The sequence below is a fragment of the Lethenteron reissneri genome, chromosome 21 (assembly GCF_015708825.2).
Source record: "Lethenteron reissneri isolate LAM-NWPU_2019-01 chromosome 21, ASM1570882v1, whole genome shotgun sequence".
Taxonomy (NCBI): Eukaryota; Metazoa; Chordata; class Hyperoartia; order Petromyzontiformes; family Petromyzontidae; genus Lethenteron; species Lethenteron reissneri.
In genome coordinates, this window is record NC_083799.1 from 8,318,892 (window position 1) to 8,341,400 (window position 22,509).

At 43.1% G+C, this 22,509-nt stretch overlaps 1 protein-coding gene across 1 annotated transcript in view; it reads right to left on the bottom strand.

Annotated features, from left to right (window-relative positions):
* RECK (reversion inducing cysteine rich protein with kazal motifs) overlaps nt 1-22,509 on the bottom strand; it is a 115,615-nt gene that overhangs the window by 40,921 nt on the left and 52,185 nt on the right. The window contains exon 6 of the mRNA XM_061555681.1: nt 7,967-8,052. Coding sequence (XP_061411665.1) covers nt 7,967-8,052 — 86 coding nt within the window. The remainder of the gene's footprint in view (nt 1-7,966; nt 8,053-22,509) is intronic.

Sequence of the window (22,509 nt, forward strand, 5' to 3'; positions counted from 1 at the left end):
TTTGCCAACAAGTACTAAGTCATGTTTTGCAGAGGGGTCAAATACTTATTTCCCTCATTAAAATTCAAATCAATTTATAACATTTTTGACATGCGTTTTTCTGGATTGTTGTGTTGTCATTCTGTCTCTCACTGTTCAAATAAACCTACCATTAAAATTATAGACTGATAATTTATTTGTCAGTGGGCAAACGTACAAAATCAGCAGGGGATCAAATACTCTTTTCCTTCACTGTACAATGTGTTGAAAGCATTCATAAGGTTCTCAGTGTCAGTTGGGGTAATGAAATGAAAGAAGTGAAAGTTGTTGCACAGATGGAAGTCCCGAGGTCCTGTTGATATGTTGACACGTGGAAGAAAATAAACGACAACTCAGGATCAATGATAACACAAATGTTGTCAGAATTTAAGAGGCTTAGGCTCAAACTGGTGTCTTTCCTGAGAGTGGAATTTTTTCCAATGAAGAGTGCGTCAATTTTGGCAACATCTAGCTGAAGAAAGTTAGAAGGAAACAAAGATGATATTGCATCAAGGCAGAATGTGCGAGAGGACAGTGAGGTTGAATCCATGTAGTCAGCCGTGATGTAGAGCTGCCTGGGTGTCAGTGGCATATAAATTATGATTAAGAATAAGACTGGAGATGTTGCCAATAGGGAGTAGATTCATTGAGAAGGGCAAGGGCAGAGGATGGAGTGATGTGGGGGTTTTGAGAGGAAGACAGTTCTTGTATGGGAAACAGAAGAAGCAGGTTTGAGAAGTAGGTGTGGAACCAGGATAAGTATGTATGTTTAACTTTTTTTGCGCCGTACATAACCAACCGTGCCAATCGGAGGATAGAAGTATGCTGGAGAGTATAAGTCTGATTTGGACCTTGCCAGAACTGACTCATCTGATCCTATGTTAGTCTTCCAAAGTGTATTTCAAATGGAAATGTATTGCATTGTCTCTCATTTCTACAACCAAATAATGTTTTGCTCATTCCAGGGGATGGGGAGATTCTAGAAGAGGTTCTACTCTTCAGGGAAGCGAGATTATTCACAGCGTTGGGGGAGGGGGTGGTGCGGCGAGAACTATAGTGGTAGTGAGATTGCGAGGCCCCATTTTTCGGCACACTTTGATATATTTAATTGGAATGTGGTACGGTCATTGCTACAAATGTTTATTAATTCAGCAGTGCTAATGTTGAGCATTCACACATGTCACAGCATTTATGTTTAATTGGCTAAATATGCTTTGGAAACATGCGTGATTATGTCCATGCAGTTCAATGAGGCTAATTGAACACTGGAGCCGAAATGTTAACATCAAATAGATACTGTATCTAATGGCACAAAAAGCATGCAACTTTCACATTAAAAAGTGTGAAAAAATTAATATAATTAGCAGTACACAAGTCCATTTGGGTGGTTCAAGTTTGTACACTGCTTAAAGCAAAGTGAACACATGACACAAATACCAATATCTTGATTGTTTTATTTTTTGGCGTGATATAGCGGTTCGTATGACCATCATGACAGATCTTGCGAAGCACTGTTCGCTTGCCACTTGTCGCAGTTGGAGGCGGGCACACTCTATGCACGTGCTTCTAACATTGCGGCCGCTCGTGTGACACGCGCAATTGTGTGGTTTCCAGCCAGCCACCACCAGAAGGCAGACACGTGCGTTACGACATCAAAACAAATTAAAGTTTTCTTGATTAAAAAAACACATTTAAAATAACGCCGCATTTAAATATATTTCACTGAAATTATGTTCTGTGAAGCTGACTAACATGGATTTCAGTCACCAAGCTACAATCTGGGTGCTCTTTATCAAGACAATCCAGAGCCAGATGTAAATGGTTGGGAATTTTTAAAAGGCAGGCACCCCTCTTACATTGCCAGAGTATAACACTTTGGATGTATAACTTGCCAGAGAAATCACTACAAATTGTGTGTTTCTTCCTTCCTGTGCCCTCTTCCCCCCACCCTTGACCCACCCCTCATCTTAATCCGACATCACTGAACCAAAACAAAATCAATGGAAATAAATTCTGTAAATGAGGAGGCAAGACCTTTGTGGGCATCATTAACACTATTTTCATGTCGGATTTTGTGTCATTGTCCATTCATTTGAAGCAAATTAACTCTGAGTAAACCATATCAAATAACACGGCCTGCAACCAAATACATTTCTCAGGGACAAATTAGGAAGAAGGGTATAAAGGTGGAATTTTTGGCATGAGATCAATATGAAAACCTCCCGGCCAGACGGGATGACAAAGGGGCAGGATCTTACATGGGCACACGCACTGGTAAGGGCGGTTGTGCGCATAATTAGAGAGTATTGTCGCTCACATAACAAGGAAACGATTAGTCCCACCTGCGCCAGGCTGCGTATCAGGTTGGGGAGAGGGGCGTAAGGAACCTTGGACCAGAGCCCGGATTAGAGAGCGTGGAAAGTGTGTCCCACACAAAGGACATGTCCAGACAGTGCTACACCATGACACGAGGAGACAGCATGCAGTGGGACATATTAACTGGTACTGTATAACATTGCTCGTGTAATAAGCCTTCGTGGCCTGCTGCTAATAAAGTATGTCTCGGACAGTGCCAGGACGGAAAGCAGGATTTCGTGTTATTGCTCCTTGCTTGATGAAACATTCAGTACTTTACCACTGACGATGTGCAGCAAGTTTTGTGGAATACTATGTGGAACAAGTTATATTATGTTTGCTGTGTTGTCTTGACAATTGACACCACAAATGTGCCTCTCACATCAACATTCGCTGCAGAGATATTGTAGATTGTCTGACCTATAAAAGGCATGTTTTGTCTGTCTGTCTGTCCGTCTGTCTGTGTGTGTGTCCGCACACTTGCAAAGGATTTAGCTCTCAAACGGTGGGGTTTATATGAAAAAAATGAGCCAGGTATCACGCCGTAAGCCCCACGGTGGGCAAGCGATAATCGTTGTTCACGTCCCTCAACGTTTAATTAGTTCAATTAGCGATTTAGTGCGAGTTTTTTTTTTCATTATTTATTACGAGCGCTCGACCATACCAACTCACGCCTTCCGTGGGAGGAACGGCCCCTGCCAAGTCGCACGCATTCGGTGGTAGTGATGGGAACATTTTATTTCGCGTAAAAAATGCTATAAAAAAGACAAAACGCTGAGGTCAATCCCCCCACGCCGATGCGCGCAGTTACTACTATAGAGTCCGTACATATTAATAGTATAGCGCTTAGATAGTATTATTGTAGCGCGGGTGGGGGGATGGTGGGGGTAGCAGCCCAGCCCCCAGCCTGCCAAGGTGCCACCTCGGCTGACTGGGAAATCTAGGCGAGGCCTGGGGCTCTGCACAGGACTAGGCCTCACCATGGCAATGTTAAGTACAATTTTCCTGCTTCTTTCGCTAAACTCACGTTAATAGAAACCTATTATTTAAATAATCACTTAGCAAATATTACATTAATAATGTTTGTGTGTATGTGGACAACTCATATTTCTATTCCTTGCTTTTGTTTCGATAAACTCACGTACATAGAAACCTATATTTTTACTTATCACTATGGAAATATTACAATATTTTAGTGTGTGTGCTGACAACTAATATTTCTAAATTTACTTGGTGAATATGAATCTATTATTGTGTAAGTCCTGGTGTGCATATGTGAGTCCATGTGCGTGTCTGCCACGATGTGTGTGTGTACAGTGAGGGAAAAAAGTAATTGATCCCCTGCTGATTTTGAACGTTTGCCCAGTGACAAAGAAATGATCAGTCTATAATTTTAATGGTTATGTGTATTTGAACAGCGAGAGACAGAATAACAACAACAAAATCCTAAAAAAACGCATGTCAAAAATATTATAAATTGATTTGCATTTTAATGAGGGAAATAAGTATTTGACCCCTCTGCAAAACATGACTTAGTACTTGGTGGCAAAACCCTTGTTGGCAATCACAGAGGTCAGACGTTTCTTATAGTTGGCCACCAGGTTTGCACACATCTCAGGAGGGATTTTGTCCCACTCCTCTTTGCAGATCTTTTCCAAGTCATTAAGGTTTCGAGGCTGACGTTTGGCAACTCGAACTTTCAGCTCCCTCCACAGATGTTCTATGTGATTAAGGTCTGGAGACTGGCTAGGCCACTCCAGGACCTTAATGTGCTTCTTCTTGAGCCACTCCTTTGTTGCCTTGGCCGTTTGTTTTGGGTCATTGTCATGCTGGAATACCCATCCACGACCCATTTTCAATGCCCTGGCTGAGGGAAGGAGGTTCTCACCCAAGATTTGACGGTACATGGCCCCGTCCATCGTTCCTTTGATGTGGTGAAGTTGTCCTGTCCACTTAACAGAGAAACACCCCCAAAGCATAATGTTTCCACCTCCATGTTTGACGGTGGGGATGGTGTTCTTGGGGTCACAGGCAGTATTCCTCCTCCTCCAAACACGGCGAGTTGAGTTGATCCAAAAGAGCTCCATTTTGGTCTCATCTGACCACAACACTTTCACCCAGTTGTCCTCTGAATCATTCAGATGTTCATTGGCAAACTTCAGACGGGCATGTATATGTGCTTTCTTGAGCAGGGGGACCCTGCGGGCGCTGCAGGATTTCAGTCCTTCACGGCGTAGTGTGTTACCAACTGTTTTCTTGGTGACTATGGTCCCAGCTGCCTTGAGATCATTGACAAGATCCTCCCGTGTATTTCTGGGCTGATTCCTCACCGTTCTCATGATCATTGCAACTCCACGAGGTGAGATCTTGCATGGAGCCCCAGGCTGAGGGAGATTGACAATTCTTTTGTGTTTCTTCCATTTGCGAATAATCGCACCAACTGTTGTCACCTTCTCACCAAGCTGCTTGGCGATGGTCTTGTAGCCCATTCCAGCCTTGTGTAGGTCTACAATCTGTCCCTGACATCCTTGGAGAGCTCTTTGGTCTTGGCCATGGTGGAAAACAGATGTCTTTTATATAGGTAACAAGCTAAGATTAGGAGCACTCCCTTTAAGAGCTCGTTACCTGTATAAAAGACACCTGGGAGCCAGAAAACTTTCTGATTGAGAGGGGTCAAATACTTATTTTCCTCATTAAAATGCAAATCAATTTATAACATTTTTGACATGCGTTTTTCTGGATTTCTTGTTGTTATTCTGTCTCTCACTGTTCACATACACCTACCATTAAAATTATAGTCTGATCATTTCTTTGTCAGTGGGCAAACGTACAAAATCAGCAAGGGATCAAATACTTTTTTCCCTCACTGTACGTCCGTGTGTGTGGGGCAGTTGTGGAGAGAGTGGAGAGTTTCCCATACCTGGGCAGTGTGCTCATGACTGGCTCCGGTTTAACAGCAGAGGTCTCACTCTGAATCAGTCGAGCGGCAATATCTTTTCATCGGTTGCGTAACGCTGTGTGGAAGCTACCTGGTCTGTCGCTTCGCATGAAGCTTCAGGTATTCTCGGCCATGGTCATTCCCTCCCTTCTCTATGCTTGCGAAACGTGGACCCCCCTGATGGAGCATCTTCGCCGGTTAGAAACATTTAAGCTGGCCTGCCTACGATCCATCCTGGGTTTAACCAGGCTGGATTGTGTGAGGAGCTCATAAATTCTTGAAAGATCTGGGCAAAGTCTCATCGGTGAGCTCCTCCGGCAGGCAAGGCTGCGTTGACTGGGTCATGTAGCCCGCATGCCCAGCCACCGCATGCCTAAACAGCTTTTGTTCAGCCGGATCGAGGGGGCTAAACGGGTGCGGCACGGGCTAGAGAAGAAATGGAGTGATGTGGTACAAGAGGACGTGGAGCTGAGTGGACTTTCCGACGACTGGTACCAGCGGTGTCAAGATCGGCCTCTGTGGAGGAGGCTCGTGAAGGACGCTCCTGGGCAGTTGGAGGCAGTCGCCCTCCAACAACAACGGGGGGCGGAGGAGCGACGCTCACAACAACGAGCAGAGCGCCGGGTGGCTAAAGCACAGCAAGTTGGCATAGTAGGGGGCACAGCTGGTGCATCAGCCAGTCATCTCAGTCATCTCAGTCAGTCGACCCGTGGCACCTGGGTCTGCCCCGTGACCTCCTGCCAGCGGGCGTTCGACACTTCACGTGGCCTCAAGGTGCACATGGCCTGGCACAAGCGTCGTGGTGACGTCACCTCCACTTAGTGGCGAATGGCGGTTGCTGTTGTTGTGTGTATTAGTCGATGTGTGTGCGAGTCGATGTGTGTGTGCGTGAGTTGATATGTCTGTGTGTCAGTCGATGTGTGTGTGTTAGTCAATGTGTGTGCGTGGTGTGTGTGTACACAACTAATATTGAACAAATACGTTACAATTTTTTCAAATCAAAATGTGTGTGTCTAAATCCATGTGTGCGTGTGAGTCGATGTGCGTGTCTTCGTGGATGTGTGTGTGAGTCGATGTGTTTGTGTGTGTGAGTCGATGTGTGTGTGAGAGTCGATGTGTGTGTGCGTGAGTCGATATATGTGTGTGTCAGTCGATGTGTGTGTTTGCGTCAATGTGTGTGTAAGTACATGTGTGTGTGTCTTAGTCGATATGTGTGTGTATGTCCATATGTGTGTGTAGGTCGTTGTGTATGTAAACCCATATGTGTGTGTGAGTCGATGTGTGTGTGTGAGTCACTGTATGTGTGTACGTCGATATGGGTGTGTAACTCCATGTGTGTGTGTCTGTGTGTGTGAGTCCATATGTGTGTGTGTAGGGTGTTGTGTGAGTGATTCTATGTACGTGTGTGTGTGATGTTTGTGTGTGTAAGTCGATGTGTGTGCATGGGTCCATGTATGTGTGTAAGTCCATGTGTGTGTGTCTTCGTCGATATGTGTGTGTGTAAGTCCATATGTGTGTGCAGGTCGATGTGTCGCTGTATGTGTGTACGTCGATATGTGTGTGTAACTCCATGTGTGTGTATCTAAAGTAGATGTCAATATGTGTAAGTCCATATGTGTGTGTGTGTAAGTCTATGTGTTTTTGTGTGTGGGTCAATGTCTGTAAGTGTGTGTAAGTCGATGTGTCTGTCTTTTTCGCCCGGGCAACGCCGGGTACTTCCCGCTAGTTACCAATATAATTGTTTTCAAGAACACAGCATCTGTGTATATATGCTTATTGCATAATTACATGTATGCACAGAAGCTCCAAACTTTTTACACACGTTTGTGTTGTTTGAAATGTATGGTTTTCTGGCCTGAATTTAACATGCTAATCTCTCACATTAACATCACCACCTCAGGGCGCTGGCCGTGGAGGCCGCTCAACGATCTTACTTTAACATGCTAATTTTTACTCGGCAGCCCTTTGATTGGTGGAATACCCACCACCGTCGCGGTCGCTGCCCACCACTTACATTGACATTGACTGCTGACATAAGACTATGCCCATTTCAAAACTTTATTAACAATTTGCCTTTAGAAGCTAACCCCCTCTTCCTGATGACGAACGCTTGTGTTGCGATCGAAACATCGTAGTTTTTTGTTATTTTCTTTGAACCTATCTACGTGACTTTACCGAAAGACCCAAAGAATCTTATACTTTACAATTCATGCAGGTTAAACTATTCAACAAATTTTTTTATTTTACCAGGTAAGCCTGCTGAGCTATAAAGCTCTTTTTCAGAAGCGACCTGGGCACAATTGATAGCTCAACAAAGTGGCTTATCAAGTGGAAATTGATAGCAGCCAAATACTCTAAGCGCATGTTTCTAAATGGGGTGGGGATCGAACCCACAGCCTCCTGTATACCAGGCGAGGTAGTTAACATCTTGCCACCGTATAGTGCCCATTTGCTTATCATCAAATATGAAACTTTTTATTTTATTTTACCAGGTAAGGCAAAATGCTGGCGTTACTGGCAATAATCAAGATTTGATTTGTATATTTGGCCTACTGCATGTTTGGCGATCGAGCTGCGGTGGGGGGGCGCGGTATGAATAATGAATGATCACGACGTAATGATGATGTCGATGTGCATCGTGGCATCCCTTCTTACCTGGCGGCAGGCTCGCCTGCACTCATTAGCGATGGCCAACTCGCAGCATCCTAGCCCCACCCAGCCCTCCGGCTTCCTCTGCACTCCTGGGGGGGAGGGGGCGAGATGGTGCTGAGCGGTCAGTGGCGAAAAAGGTGATGCGGTAAAACTGTCAAATTCACAAAGTTGATATTTCAGTAAAAGTTTGAGACCATGCCACCCTAATTTCAAGCGATCACGAGAACCAAAACAATGCAATAATTGAACATTATATTGACATATTTTAACATAAATTCACAGCTGGATGGGGGTTGTTTGATCATGCTTCACCAAACTGGTTAGTGCAGGCTGCTGAAATGGCTACCTAGGACAAGTTCAGATATAATTTCCCACTATTGTAAATGACTGGGAATCAAACTCAGATTTCCGGGTTCACAGTACAACACGCTAACCACTTCACCACCGCTCACTCCACCCTATACTTTTAAATATATATTTAAATATATTAAGTGATAAAATGCAATTCTATTTAATTTTCACCATAAACATTGATGTATTCAACACGTAAAAGTTTAATGTGCCACATTTTTCCATTAAATTCCCTCAGCAGTCCCAGAATGGCAGATTTTGCATTCGGGTTTACTGTACGGCATACAATCAAATCACAGAGCAGTGAGAATAGGCAGCATTTCTACCATCTTCAATTTCACACATCAGGATGCTTCCAGGCATTCTCCACACCATAAAAACCCCCATCTCATTTGCGAGGGGTTTCCATCGGTCGTGGAACCCAGCGAGGCCCCTATCCGCTTTAATGGAGGGAGCACATTTTTTAAATGCCAGGCTGCTTGCTGTCTCAGGCAGAACCATATGGCAGGAAGAAATATCATCACTAACAAGGACTCATAATGAGGACATTAATTGGGTTTGAAATCAATTAACATGCCCTCGGTTCTCACTGCAGGGGCCGCCACTGGGTGCACGCATGCACACCACATAACAATAGGGAAGGAAAAATATAATGGAAATGTGGGTTTTAGGGGGAGCGAATCAGTGCTGGTTCGTAGCAGAAAACCTCCTCCTCCTCTTCATGCGAGGCACATTGGCGTCAGCCTCGGTTGTAGTTCGTGCACAATAACAGACTTGGCAACACTGCCGAATTAGGCATCTTGGGAGAGGGGAAAATCATTTAGAAATCGGCACGCGGTGAAAGTGTTTAAAAATCGATAGCCTGCCGCTTGCATCGGTAGGGTGGGCGAGTGTGCATTAATGATTTGCTACGGGCAAGTGTCACCCCTCCATCCCATGCTATCCTGTGTTCCACCAGGTGTATGTTATCGAATGCATCGAATTGAGCGTGACTTGTCATATTAAGTAGTCAAAGGATATTAAGAAGATACAGAATGCTGAGTGTGTCTTGTCATATTAAGTAGCCAAAGAATATTACGTATCGAATTATGCAGACACACGTCAGTACACTCAGTGTCAATGTAGAGTAAATGCCAGGTATGACAGCGATACAAACTGGCTCACAAACTGAAGTTATTTATAACTGGCCAAATATACCACAGTAATGATCATAATACTAATAACACTGTAATGCGTGCATGTTAGTGCACTCAACAATGTATACCGAGACCTACACTTGATTCCCAGCCACGGATAACATAGGTGGTGAGTGGTATCAACATTTGCACTGGGCCACCCCTTAAAATGCATACCTGGTGTGGGTGTGTAAACATCAGCGCTGGGGAGACAAAGGGTGTTGTGTAGGCCATGCCATCCCCTTATGTGCAGGCCTCAATAGGTAACAGCACTTGCTCCACACGTTTATGAAGGCTGTATGGCCTTGACAAAGCCAGTGCAGACAGGTTTCTCATCTTCTGAGGTCCACCACAGTAATGACAACCATACTGACACCACCAGTGCTCAATACAGCATAACTGTGCTTACTTGTGCATCACATATGGCAGCGTGAAATGTCTTCCTTTTCCAGCACCCTTTGTTTCCAAGGTGACAGCTTTCAAACAAAACTGCACATTTTACATTTCCTTGGAAACCAAGTTGAGGAGTAATGAGCCAAGTGGAGCCTATCCAATGGGGAACTTCATTGTGACTTGAGTAGGCGAGCACAGATGGGTGCCGTCTCTTACGCCAGCCCTCATTGCCCTGGTCCCAACGATGCTAATAGCACACACTCTCGCTTTGAATGTCTCAAAGCTTCGGTTATCAACAGCTGCTCTTTCACAACAATGAACAGGTCCTACTGGTCGTCAGTTCATTTGAACCTGCGCAGTAGAGTGACCTGTGTTAATCCGAAATTAGATTTTCAGATTAAACATTGATTTGCTTCTCAGATGAACAAATCCAAGTCGATGTGAAACACGGGGAGCTTTCCATTAATTTATAATCATGGATGGAGAATGTCTAATTGCACAGACAAATACCCGACTACAATAATACATGCATTAACGGTCTCGTACAATTGTATCTACTTTGGTGGACTGCTACGACATATATGACTGCTCTGAAATTATATTTTTAAATGTCAACACATTCCAGGGGGGTTGCTTTGACACTTAAAACAAAATATATATTTTTTGCTTTTAATAAGTCATGCTTGAGAGGTTAAAACATTTGGAAGCAATTTTAGTCATCGGGTGCAGAGTGCCCTTCCTTTCTGAGACTAAAGCGATACTTTCCGCAGAAAAGTACGAGTGAAAATAGTTTTTGCAAAGTCAACCAGGATGTGCCTGACATCGACTCAAAGCTCGCCTCACACACCCTCTCCTTAGAGCTGTATATCACCCCGATCTCCTCCAGCAAAATTATCAATTCACTTTCTACAGAAACAAGTTAATGTCAATGTGAAATGTGCTCATGATTTGTATTAATTTATAACCACATGGCTAAGTTTGTAACAGCACAGACAAGGAAATGCGCAATAAGCAACACAATGCAATCCTTGGCCAATTCATTTCAAATGGAATTTACTCAACATTACACACGCGAATATATTTGCATCATAATTAAATATCACAACCTCTTCTCAAAAGCTTAAATAGAAATACCACACATCCGTGTTCCGGTAAATTATTATTCAAGGATTTAGATCAATCATTAATCAATATTATCTATTAACATATCAATATACTGTGAATTAAAGCATTTCCGTGACAAGATAATCGGTAGAGCTGTGGTTATTTAGTTTTTTTTTAAGTTTATTCTTTAACGTTCGCATTTTAGCGTTTCATGTTCAGTTCATGTTTTAGGAACGTTTATTAAAATAATACAGTATAAATCAAAGGACAAAAAAAAATCATTGTACTTGTGCTCCAAATGTTTTTCGGTGCAACCCAACCCAACATCTTTTACTGCTCTAAGTGGTGCATTTACACGAGGGAAAGGGTAACAATGATGTGACATTTGACGAAGACGTGATTGGTATGTGTGCTGCATACAATAGCCATTCGAAAAGGTTATATGCACTTATGTTTGTATGAAGAGTGAAAAAAGAATGGGGTAAAGATCAGTGGCCTGGATAAGCTAAATAGTTATATCCTTACACCACGCACGCTAAATGGCACCATTTCCCCAAAGCGTGCATTGTTTTCGCCTCTGCGTAAAGTCATGCCGCATTTGTTGTGGAAAATAATACATTTTATTATTATTATTATGCTTCGATTTAAAGCTTTCGTGACTGCAGGGATTCATCTTCTTGGTTCTTTCGGTAAAGTCACGTAGAAGGGAAGTAATAAAAAAAAATTATTTTATTTTATTATGTTTTATTTTTATTATTTTATTACTTCCCTTCTACGTGACTTTACCGAAAGAACCAAGAAGATTATTATGCTTATTTACTCAGGAAAGCCTCGCTTAGTCTTATGACTCTTTTTAGGAGGGACATGTCTAGTTTTTGCAATGGGGGGCGATGTTGCTATGTGTCATTCCAATTTTAGTAATTTGCAGACATTTTTTTCAGAATTTGGATGTTTGGCCAATAGCAGTTACATTGTCTGTTTTTTTTAGCTGTGGAAGGAAAGTGGGGAAATCTGAGGAAAGAAAACACATGCAGAACAGGGTAGAACATGCAAACTCCACACAGAAAGGCACTCGAGTCGGCAACCAAAACCAGGTGTTTATTGCTGTGAGGCACAAGTGTTACCACTGCACCACCCTGCCGCCCATTTATAATGCATGTATGTAAAATAAACAAAGAAAACCTTTTTTTTATTTGAATGATCTATGTATTTTTTTTGTCATGAAAATGTAAACAACAACGTTTAACGAAACCGATCAAAATGGCTTATGGTCCAAGCCTGTTCACCTTAGGACTCAAGGTAACTGAGATCAAATTGAACATTCACCTCTCTACGTCATATATAACTCTTATGTTATAAACAAACGTATGCATACAAGAAACACCATTTTGAGACAGCATGACAGTATTTTGAGAGCTGTTTAACACAGGGCATAGTTTCAGTAGAACCGAAAACACATGGCCCTTTTTGGGATACTTGGCAACAATTAACCCAATTGTTAAAAAAACGGAATTGGACACCGACTTTGGGCACCTTTTTAGGGCACTTAGCAATTAATCTCATTGTTCAAAACGAAACTGGACACTCAGATTTTAAAGATACGTATGCATTTGTGCTGAGCAACAGAAAGCGTTTTCCTCCACAAGCAATAAATACGGTCGCTGCATCATCACAAACTGACCTTATTTCCTTTCTGACCATGTGGTGGCTAAACATGAAGTATTCATCACTCTGGGCCACCTAACACGTTGACACACTTGAGGCTGCGAATTTATTGGCAAAAGGCCCTGCCGCGCACGGAGGAAGTTTTACCAAGGAGTAACGGATGGCAACAGTAAGGGATGCAATAAGGATTATTTGATGAGATTTTTACTTTCACCATCATTAGACTTGATTCGAAGCTTTCGTGACTGCAGCAATTACTCTTTGGTTCTTTCGGTAAAGTAACGTAGAAATAAATTTTATAATAATAGAATACGACGTTTCGATTGCAACACAAGCAACCATCATCAGGTACAAATGAATGAGAAAACACACGTAGTAAACTTGAAAATATAATGCAATACAACACAGGGAGTCGGCCAACACAACAGTCAACACCCCACCTGGTTGATTACGTTCTTCCAAAGATTGCTAAATTTGAGAGAGAGACAAAACATAGACACGGAGACACACAGACAGACACACAAGCAGAGAGAGACTCACACAGAGACAAAGAGAGAGAGACACACACATTAATTTATTTCTACGTGACTTTACCGAAAGAATCAAAGAGTAATCATCAGTCTTTATAAATCCACTGCGTAATGAAGGCCTCCCCAAGTCATTGCCATATCTCGCGATCCTGGAATGTGATACTCCATCGAGCACCTGCATTTCCTTTACAAATGTAAAAACGGTTGACGTCACTAATGCAAGAAGAAAACAGTGACACGACATATACTGTATATTTTACAGTGTGTGTGTGTGCCCCTTGCGAATATTTATGATGCCAATAAAATACCCAATATATATTTTGAAAAGCTGGAATCTGAAATTGCGTGGGCAAAGTAAAGTTGTTATTATGAACCATACAACATTATACTACACAGCATAACAATGATGTTTCTCGTAAAAGCTGCATATATTTAGGATTCCTATATTTTATCCATTATATTACAAAGGAGAGGCATCTGTATATAAACAGACGTTGTGTGGGAGGCACACTGCTTAAAATTAATCCAGCAGTATTGTTCGGGGTATCCACAGACCACTGACAATTGCAGCTTCTTAGCCACTATCCTGGCAGCCCCGAGGGCTCAGACATAACTTGATGCACCAGTCTTTGGCAGAAAGAACTCGCATGTCATAAGCGGGAGTGTTCACTCCGTTTGAAAGAGGTGAGCTTTGTTGTTATTATTCGTAATTGCAGGTGTGATTCACATGTTACAACCTGGACAGTTACGCCTGGCGAAGCCGATTAAAACTCCTCTGCCCACAGCAAATCACCAGGCAAGACGCATGAAGTGTGAATCTTGCCATATGGGTTCAATCATATGAATTAAATTTCGATTTAAAGCTTTCGTGACTGCAGGGATTCATCTTCTTGGTTCTTTCGGTAAAGTCACGTAGAAGGGAAGTAATAAAATGATAAAAATAAAACATAATAAAATAAAATAATTCTCACGACGTAGCCGAAACGTCGTGAGAATTATTTTATTTTATTATGTTTTATTTTTATTATTTTATTACTTCCCTTCTACGTGACTTTACCGAAATAACCAAGAAGATCATATGAATTAGTTTAGCTTATGCTACTTTTAATGCTCACAACGCTTATTTTGTTTTTATTCTTGGGCTCTGGATATTGGTGAGATTTACATCTTCGCGAAAGGATCTAAACACGTCGCCTCGGCGATTTGTCCCCTTTTTCGGTGACAAAGATACCGGCGCATTTTTTTCTTCCAAAATTAGGAAGGAGAGTAACATTGGTACAGCAGCACGTGAAACCAGCCCTTTTGTTTTGCACTCCTCAAGCTGAGACTGCCGCTCGCTGAGAGGGAGTTCACTCCAGGGCTCACATTCCCGAAAGAGCACAGCCGGCAGGGATGTGTGGTGTAAGGGATGTGTGTGCAATTCACAATCGCCCCTCCCAGTGATGAGGTGAATGTGTACTACTGCATAGGTTTTCGCAGTTATGATTTATAACTCTACGATGTGTTTTCAGGTTGTATCGTGTGTTGTTGAGTGATCCTCTCAATGTTTAGGGGGCTTCTTTAGGAAGTGGATTGAGCAGCTCACTTTCTCAATTCAGTCCCTCAAGAATCTCCCAGTGCATGGAGTGAAGCGTTAGACATCATGCCAAACAGAATGCGGTACAACAGGAAAATGCACAGGAGAGCAATTTTTGTATGTCATCAGATGTTCATCAAATAATTTGTTATGGGCAATTGTGCCCAAGGTTTCTACACACACGTAAACACAATAGTTGAATATAAGTATGTATGGTGCTTACTTTTACAAACAATTGTAGTGGTCCATGATCTAACTGGCAGCCACCATGCCCATGTTTGTGGCACTTGAAAATAATTGCGCAAATAAATTAGCAAATGACACGCGTTCGTGCTGCAGCGGCAAAACACTTGCAAAATGTCAACCGTGTTTTTCATCGGTAATCGTGAGGGAAAAGACAGAGATAAGCTATACACATGCAGCAATTTCGACTTTGTAGCCCGTCAATAGCAGAAAATGGCACTTTTGAATTTGAAAATGAAACAGCCCAAGAGATGGGCCCAATACGGGACTCAGCCAGCCAAGCTGCCATATCTGTGTGACCTTTCCTGGCCCACTCTCTCCAGGCGGCCCGGGATAAACCCATCAAACATAACCAATAACTCCTTTCCTCTGCTGCGGCGGGCAGCTGGCCTCTTTGTGATCTCTCTCGCACAGCGAGGGATCCGTGGCCTTGCCCCCTCCTCTGCTCCTGCAACCCTCCCCATGACAATCGGTGGCACTTTATTTGGCCGCTGTCACAAATGCGGTCTAGGTGCGGGGTGCTGAGACGGCAGGCACACACGCAGGGGTCACTCTTATCAGCCTGGGGCCAGACGCGTCGCCAGTTGGCAATCACTGCACGGCATATACCCGGCACCACCGGGCCAGCCTTGATTGATGTATTTTCCACACTGTGTTTTTAGCTGGCACTGTGTTTTCATTTGAGAAGTATTTTGTGTACAGTTTTTTTGTTATCACCTTTATGGCTTAAAATAGCTTGATATTTTTTATTTCTTGAATTGATTAAAATGTAAGTAATGTGGCACTTAATGTGTAAATATGTATAGGTTATGCATTTCATTGTAAACAGCAATGTCGAGGCCACAAAATCACGAGAGCATATTGCTGTCCTTTTTGTCAATTTCACAAGTTCTGCACAAAGAAAGGATTCAGTTGAAACAACAGTGCAGGTATATTCAATCTCCTTATATAAATGGTACAGTGTAGTTATTTGATTGGCGGATTGAGTGTGATGAGATAAACTTTGGATACCCTTTCTTCTTCCAACAAGTCTAACCATCGTAAAAGTGTAGGCCAAAATACGCCCTTCCATAAGCTGCCTCGACAAGATGGGATTTCTAGAGCTTATTTCTAGTGGAGGCCCTTCCATCAGCTGCGACGAGAGCAAATAATTTTAGTGCTGCACTTTTGTACAAAATAACACAGGTTTATGTAAAAATAACACACAGCACTAGGCCCTTAGTGGTTCCTATCAGCACCCCTTCGTGAGCCTACCAATTTCATAAGAGTGAACTGTCTGTACTCTAGCTTTGCCATGGAGCATTATTTATTGTAAACAGTAGACTACCCGTGGTGCCAAGTCCCATCGCCAAACTATTTTGATTTAAATTACCGCAGAATGTATCAGCTGCGTAACAGATGGAATCATATCCTCTGACTTGGAGAAAACTTTCTTTTTAAAGATCTTGGCAGCATGAAGGGACAAGCACTGTGCGGAAAAAAAGGCTTAACAAAAATAAATAACAAACACGTGTTGGGCGAGATAAACAAAGCAGGACAGCCGTCTAATGTCACGTGCCCTTGCGCACAAAACAGCTGCGCGTGGACTCTAGCGTTATCCATTCGGCTCAAGTTATCACTTCACGATACTCTTTTGTTGTTGCTGGGGACTCTTGAAACGGGACACCGAGACGGCTGCTGCGATGACTTTTCCGCCCCTGTGGGGACGCCCAGTGAGACTACGTAAGTAATTAGACAAAGTTACTGCATTACTGTGTTATTTACATTCGTTCTGGTAGTCTGCCATTCAAAGTGGGATGAAGTTTATTCAAAGTCAAAAGGTGAAAGAGTTCCCTTTACCAAACCGCTGACGGGTGGCACCAATTTAGTGGCCCTGAGCCACTAGATGAGATTTCACATTTATATGGATTAGGCCAGTCTCTCTAAAGGGCAATCAAGCTTGATATCCATCATAGAGGTGTTTTGGGTAAGATCGCATAGATATAAATGTGTCGTTAAACCCGCCCCCACCTCACACAGCCAATTAGTAAAGAAAACATGCCAATTAGTTACTAGTTCAGTACACCGGTGTGTTGGAGAGTAAACCCACATTTACAATTCGAGTACGACGTTTCACCAGAAATTACAACCAGCCTCATCAGGCGACAGCCAGAACTGTGGAGAAATCCTGCTGTGTCGGTCTTAAATAGAGGGATAAATGGGATGTTACCACTTGTGATCCAATCAGGTGCGAAGACCAGAGGGGGGGGGGGGGGGGTTAATGTATTCATACAAACTACAATTGGATAGCTATTCTTGGTTAGGTTATTCACAGTTAATCAACATACATAATGTGCATCATGCATGTACATTATATATGTACATTATTGATGTACATTATGTATGTACATTCTGCAGTTTGGGTCAAAAAATCACAATACCTGATATTGGCTGCTCACAGTTAATCACCATCAACCAACGGTGACTTGTATCAGCATACAATTAAACAGTGTATCACTTTATAATACGCTTCCAATCAGCACTAAGCCTGTAGCTATCAGAACGATTACAATTATTTTATTTCTCTAAAATTGTATAGATTCTCTCATTAGTTTTGGCCAGTCGTAACTAGTTTTGCACAAAACCTCAACATTGTGAAAATCAATTGAGTGTCCTTGGTGGCACGCGTGTTCTGCAACTTTTGCAACTGCCGACAATTATTTTTGGGAGTATTTAATATTTCTTTGGTGTTATTTTTGTCCCATGCTGCACATTAGTCCTGTCTGACCAATATAGCATTTGCCACAAAAGCAATTAATCCGGTACACACATTCTGTTGATATCTTCAGTAAAACATATTTAGTACCGGGATCTTAGTTTTTGTATTTTATGTACCATGCCAATGTTGTCGGTTTACTCTCTTTATGTACCATGCTAGTGTTGTGGGTTTACTCTCCAACACACTGGTGTGCTGAACTAGTGACAATTGGCATGTTTTGTTTACGTGACAAACCTTACTAATTGGATGTGTCGAGTGGTGCCGGGCTTAACTACACATATCAACATGATCTAACCCAAAAAACCAAGCATGATATACCATATAGTTGACGACTGTGATCATACTATAAATCAATTAGTTATTAGATTCTTAGGTGTACAGTAAATATCAAATGTATCATATAACCAAAAAGGTGTCTTAGAGAGCTTTGCATAAAATAAAATGTACCTGAAAGCCCCTGTATGTATACAATTCTAAACATTTACTGGAATTACACTTAAGATGGCATATTTTACCTCAAGTAGCTTTGTGCTCCCTTATTAGTTGTTTCATGGTTAGAGTTAGATTTGATTGGGATCATACATTCGGAGGATGTCGTAAAATAAACTGTAAGTTGGTAGGTCGTTTAATATTCTAATTGGAGAGATATGTTATGAATATCAGACCAGAGATACTATTATACTAAACTTAAGAGTCTAGCTAGAAAAAAAAATGATGGAGGAATATGCATTTGGCTGTCTTCTTCTGTCATGTAAAAATATCAACATTTACAAAGGTAGAACAATTTATGATATTCAGTCAAGAACATCATCTCATGCAGAATTTACTTTTGTCGTCCAGCCAGGAAGTGAATCTAAGGGGCGACTTGTACACAATGTTTTCATTGTTTGATATTCGCAGTGCACACTGTATTTTAATTGGAACTTGTGGATCAGATATCCACATCGCCCGTGGGAAGTCCTGATGCAGTTTATGATCAACTACTATCACTGGGATAGTCTGAATCCAGAAGGTTCTTCAATCAGGCTCCTGTTTTTGACATCTGAATTGTCCCATTTGTGTTACAATTTTTTCTTGGGCGTGATTTTAGCCTGGGTGGTGGCAAGCAGTCACCATCTCCGTGGATGGATAGCATCGTGTTTTCTCACACCACGATAAAGTGGATCAGTCTCGTGGGCGATCCTCTTCTGACAGAAATGCAGTGAGCGTTTGGTTCGCTTTTGAATTGCTAAGATGGAAAGTGCCAGTGTTGGAAATGTTCTTGCATCCTTCTTTAAGTTGGTGGTGAGGCTGTCCTCCCTTTCTATGAGTGTTGTTACCTGCGCCACTAATTCCAAATCGACAGCATAAATGAATGTGCTACATGTTGTTGGAGGTATGTCGCTAATGTACAGGTTAACCAGGGACAGTTTAAATATCATCCCTGTGGAAGGTCATTCGAGAGCAGTATCCGTCCTTTTTCTCAGCTGGCCTCCTAAATGGACATGGAACGTGCGGTTGGATAGTGTTGCCTTCAGCAGTCGCATTGTCCACTGGCATTGTATCAGTTGGGAGAGCTTCAGAAAGGAGGCTTCTTTGCCGGACAGTGTCATAGGCTGCGGACAAGGTATACAAAGGCCACCACTGTTTTTATTTCCTACCTCAATGTGCGATGTTAGTGTAAGTGCTTGGTCACAACAGTTTCTCTCCGGCCTGAACCCAGCTTGCCCGGCGGCGATACGCCATGGTGTCGAGATGTTAATACCTCGCCTGGTATACAGGTCATGAGTTCGATCCTGGCTGTGACGCCTGTATATTTGGAGTTTACATGTTCTCTCCGTGGCCGCGTAGATTTTTCTCCGGGTCCTCCGGTTTTTCCCTCCACATTTAGAAATATGCGTGTAGAGTGTTTTGCTGTGATACATTTCCACATGATAAGCCACTTTGTTGAGTTATAATTATTTCAGGCCCAGGGAAATGGCATGCGAACACCCCGCGCTAGGCAGTATCCACGAGGGATTGTCATCGTGAAATGAAGCGCACTTAGCTGGAACGCACATACACACATGTATGGACGTCCGCACTGGAAACGTTTCAAAACATGAACGGTTTCATTGCAGTGGAATTTGCAAGCTTTGTGGCATATACAACACGCAAAAACAAAGATCCCCCGTATAGCCTGTAACAGACTGTTGGGGCACGTTCTGTTAGCGAGCACTTATGAAGGCCGGCACGGTACACGAGGGGATGGGTGGCGATGTTTACACACCACACCAGGTACTCATTTGAGGCAGAGTCGATCTAGGGAATGCCCAGCGTCGGTTCATATAAACGTCACTGGTGTTGGCCGTGAGCTGGAATCTAACTGGGGTCGCCGGGTTCGTAGCGCAGCGTGATAACCGCTAAACCAACGCTCCCCCTACGTATACGACCTGCACACACACGCGCTCGCATTTATACACGAACGAACACAAATCCGACTGATGTACAGCCAGAGGCCAAGCAGCAAGTATCATTGTGCCGACTCGCTGGTTTTGACTGTTGCCCCGACTTAGGAGCAGACGTTTCCTGCGGGCTGCTCGCAGCTGCCTCGGGCAGCCGAGTGACGCGACCAATCCTCCCTCGGGGCCCTCTGGCACGTGGACACGCAGGCGCCCTATGATGTCAACACCCCGTGACAGCCACCGAGCTCAACCTGAGACAAAGTGTAACCAGATGTGTGTATCATTTATGTTCTGGATTGCAAGTGCAGCGTGCAAACTATTACATTACGGCAGCATTCCGTGAAATGTGTTCATTGATATTAACTTGGGGACTCCTAAATTCTCCAAAATCAAACACGCTGTGTCCGTTCTTTGACTGTAATATTAGATACTGCGCTGACTAAGAGAGTATACAACAACCAATTACATTATAGGTGGCTATATTTTAGAAACACTGGTATCAGTGTGTTAGGTAGCAAATGCATTAGCATATGGAAGTGGGCTTTCAAATGTCGACACAAAAGTGCGAGGAAACATGAAGGCAAGAGATCATTTTGGCATGCATACCATGACAAGGCACGTGTGTTCATAAGAAACTGTAGTAAAGGTCATTTCCCCGAGGTCAACCCTGAGCAAAGCCAGACTGCGACCACAACTCAAAGTGCTGCTGCTTAAATGTAGTATTTATTTGTAAATCTATACCACCGTGCATACCTTTTTTAGCTTTTTACAAGGAGTGAAATGGTGAGTTCTGTGTAACCAAACCCAGGCCACAATCAAATCCCTGTAAGCCCTTTGAGGCTGCGGGGTGCATTCCTCGGGGTGTGTAAATCACGCCTCAAGCCTCACATCTTAGGAGCACACCAGTATCAACGTTTGTGACGAAGCACATATGAGCTCCACATCCCAAAAGGCAGAGATAAATGTGCTCACGCCGCTGCTGTCAGAAGGGGCTGCACTAAATGGAACTCCAGTGAGCCCCTAGATGGTATTTGGCCTACTCTTGCACACTGGCCAGGCCTCTTGTAAGAGGCAGGAGCACCCACACTTTCCTCCACCACACTCGACATGCCAAATTAACTGATTGTGGTGTACCCATTTATACTGCCGGGTGGACAGAGCTCGGAAGGGGGGGGGGGGGACCTAAGCAACTCGCCCATTGTTTCGACTCCCTTGCCGACACAACGGACCGGTGCCCTCGATTTCAAATCCAGAGCGCTAACCATTATACCATGGCAGTATCCCACCGGCATGCCCAAGGAGAGTGGAAAATGTCACGAAGATGGCATGGTGCCAGCACGCAGCACCTCACTACACGCCGGCCCATCGCTCGTCTGTCTAATCGGCAGCGATTGTGGCTATCGACACTCAACCCTTGACAGCTGTCGATTCACACACAGCTATCCAGCCCCGAAAAACTCTATCCTTCCAGTCCTAAAAACACACTCCCTCCAGCTTTCATTTATCCCTACAGCTGATATTCTTGTTGTCCTTCCCCTGCACCTCCGATTAGCACATTTGGCTATGTACGGTGCGAAAGAAGTCCCACATACATACATAAGTGTTACTGTGACTTGGTATACCACCAAATCACCCTGAATGCTCCCTATATTGTTGAATGAATCTCAGAAGCTCAGCAAGTATGATCGTGGTTAATGCTTGGATGAGTGTCTACCAGAGATGCATGAATGGAATTGGTCAAACATCTAAATGCAGGACACCTTCTGGGAAAGAGCGTTGAATCTCAGTGATGCTTTCTTGGGTAAACAATTGTGATGGTGATTATTATTATTTGTGTTATATTTCATTAAATATCTTGCTAAAAAACTATACTTACTCACACAAGCATGGGATGGCGCACTTCTCCATTAGCGCCTGTGAGCCAGCGGTGTACATTCCACATTACTATGGGGAGGGTTGATCTTTACACAAGATTTCCTACAAAACAGCCCTCATTTTATCAACTCAAAAGAGATTATGGACCAAGGTGAGAACTCAATACCGTAAATGAATTACAGTACTCCATTTCACACCTCCGACTAGCAGCACAATTGGCTACGTACGGTGCAATTGAAGTTCAACATACATATGTAATGACTCTCGGACAACTTCTTTATCGCCTTAATAAAATATTATTTATTAAGGCGCGTCGTGCAGAAAACGTAGTCTCGTATCCTACAGATATTTGGGCTAGGATTAACATACAAATACTTGGGCTAGGATAACAACAGATACTTGGGCTAGGATAAAACACTTGGGCTAGGACAGCACCCAAGTAGCGACGACGCA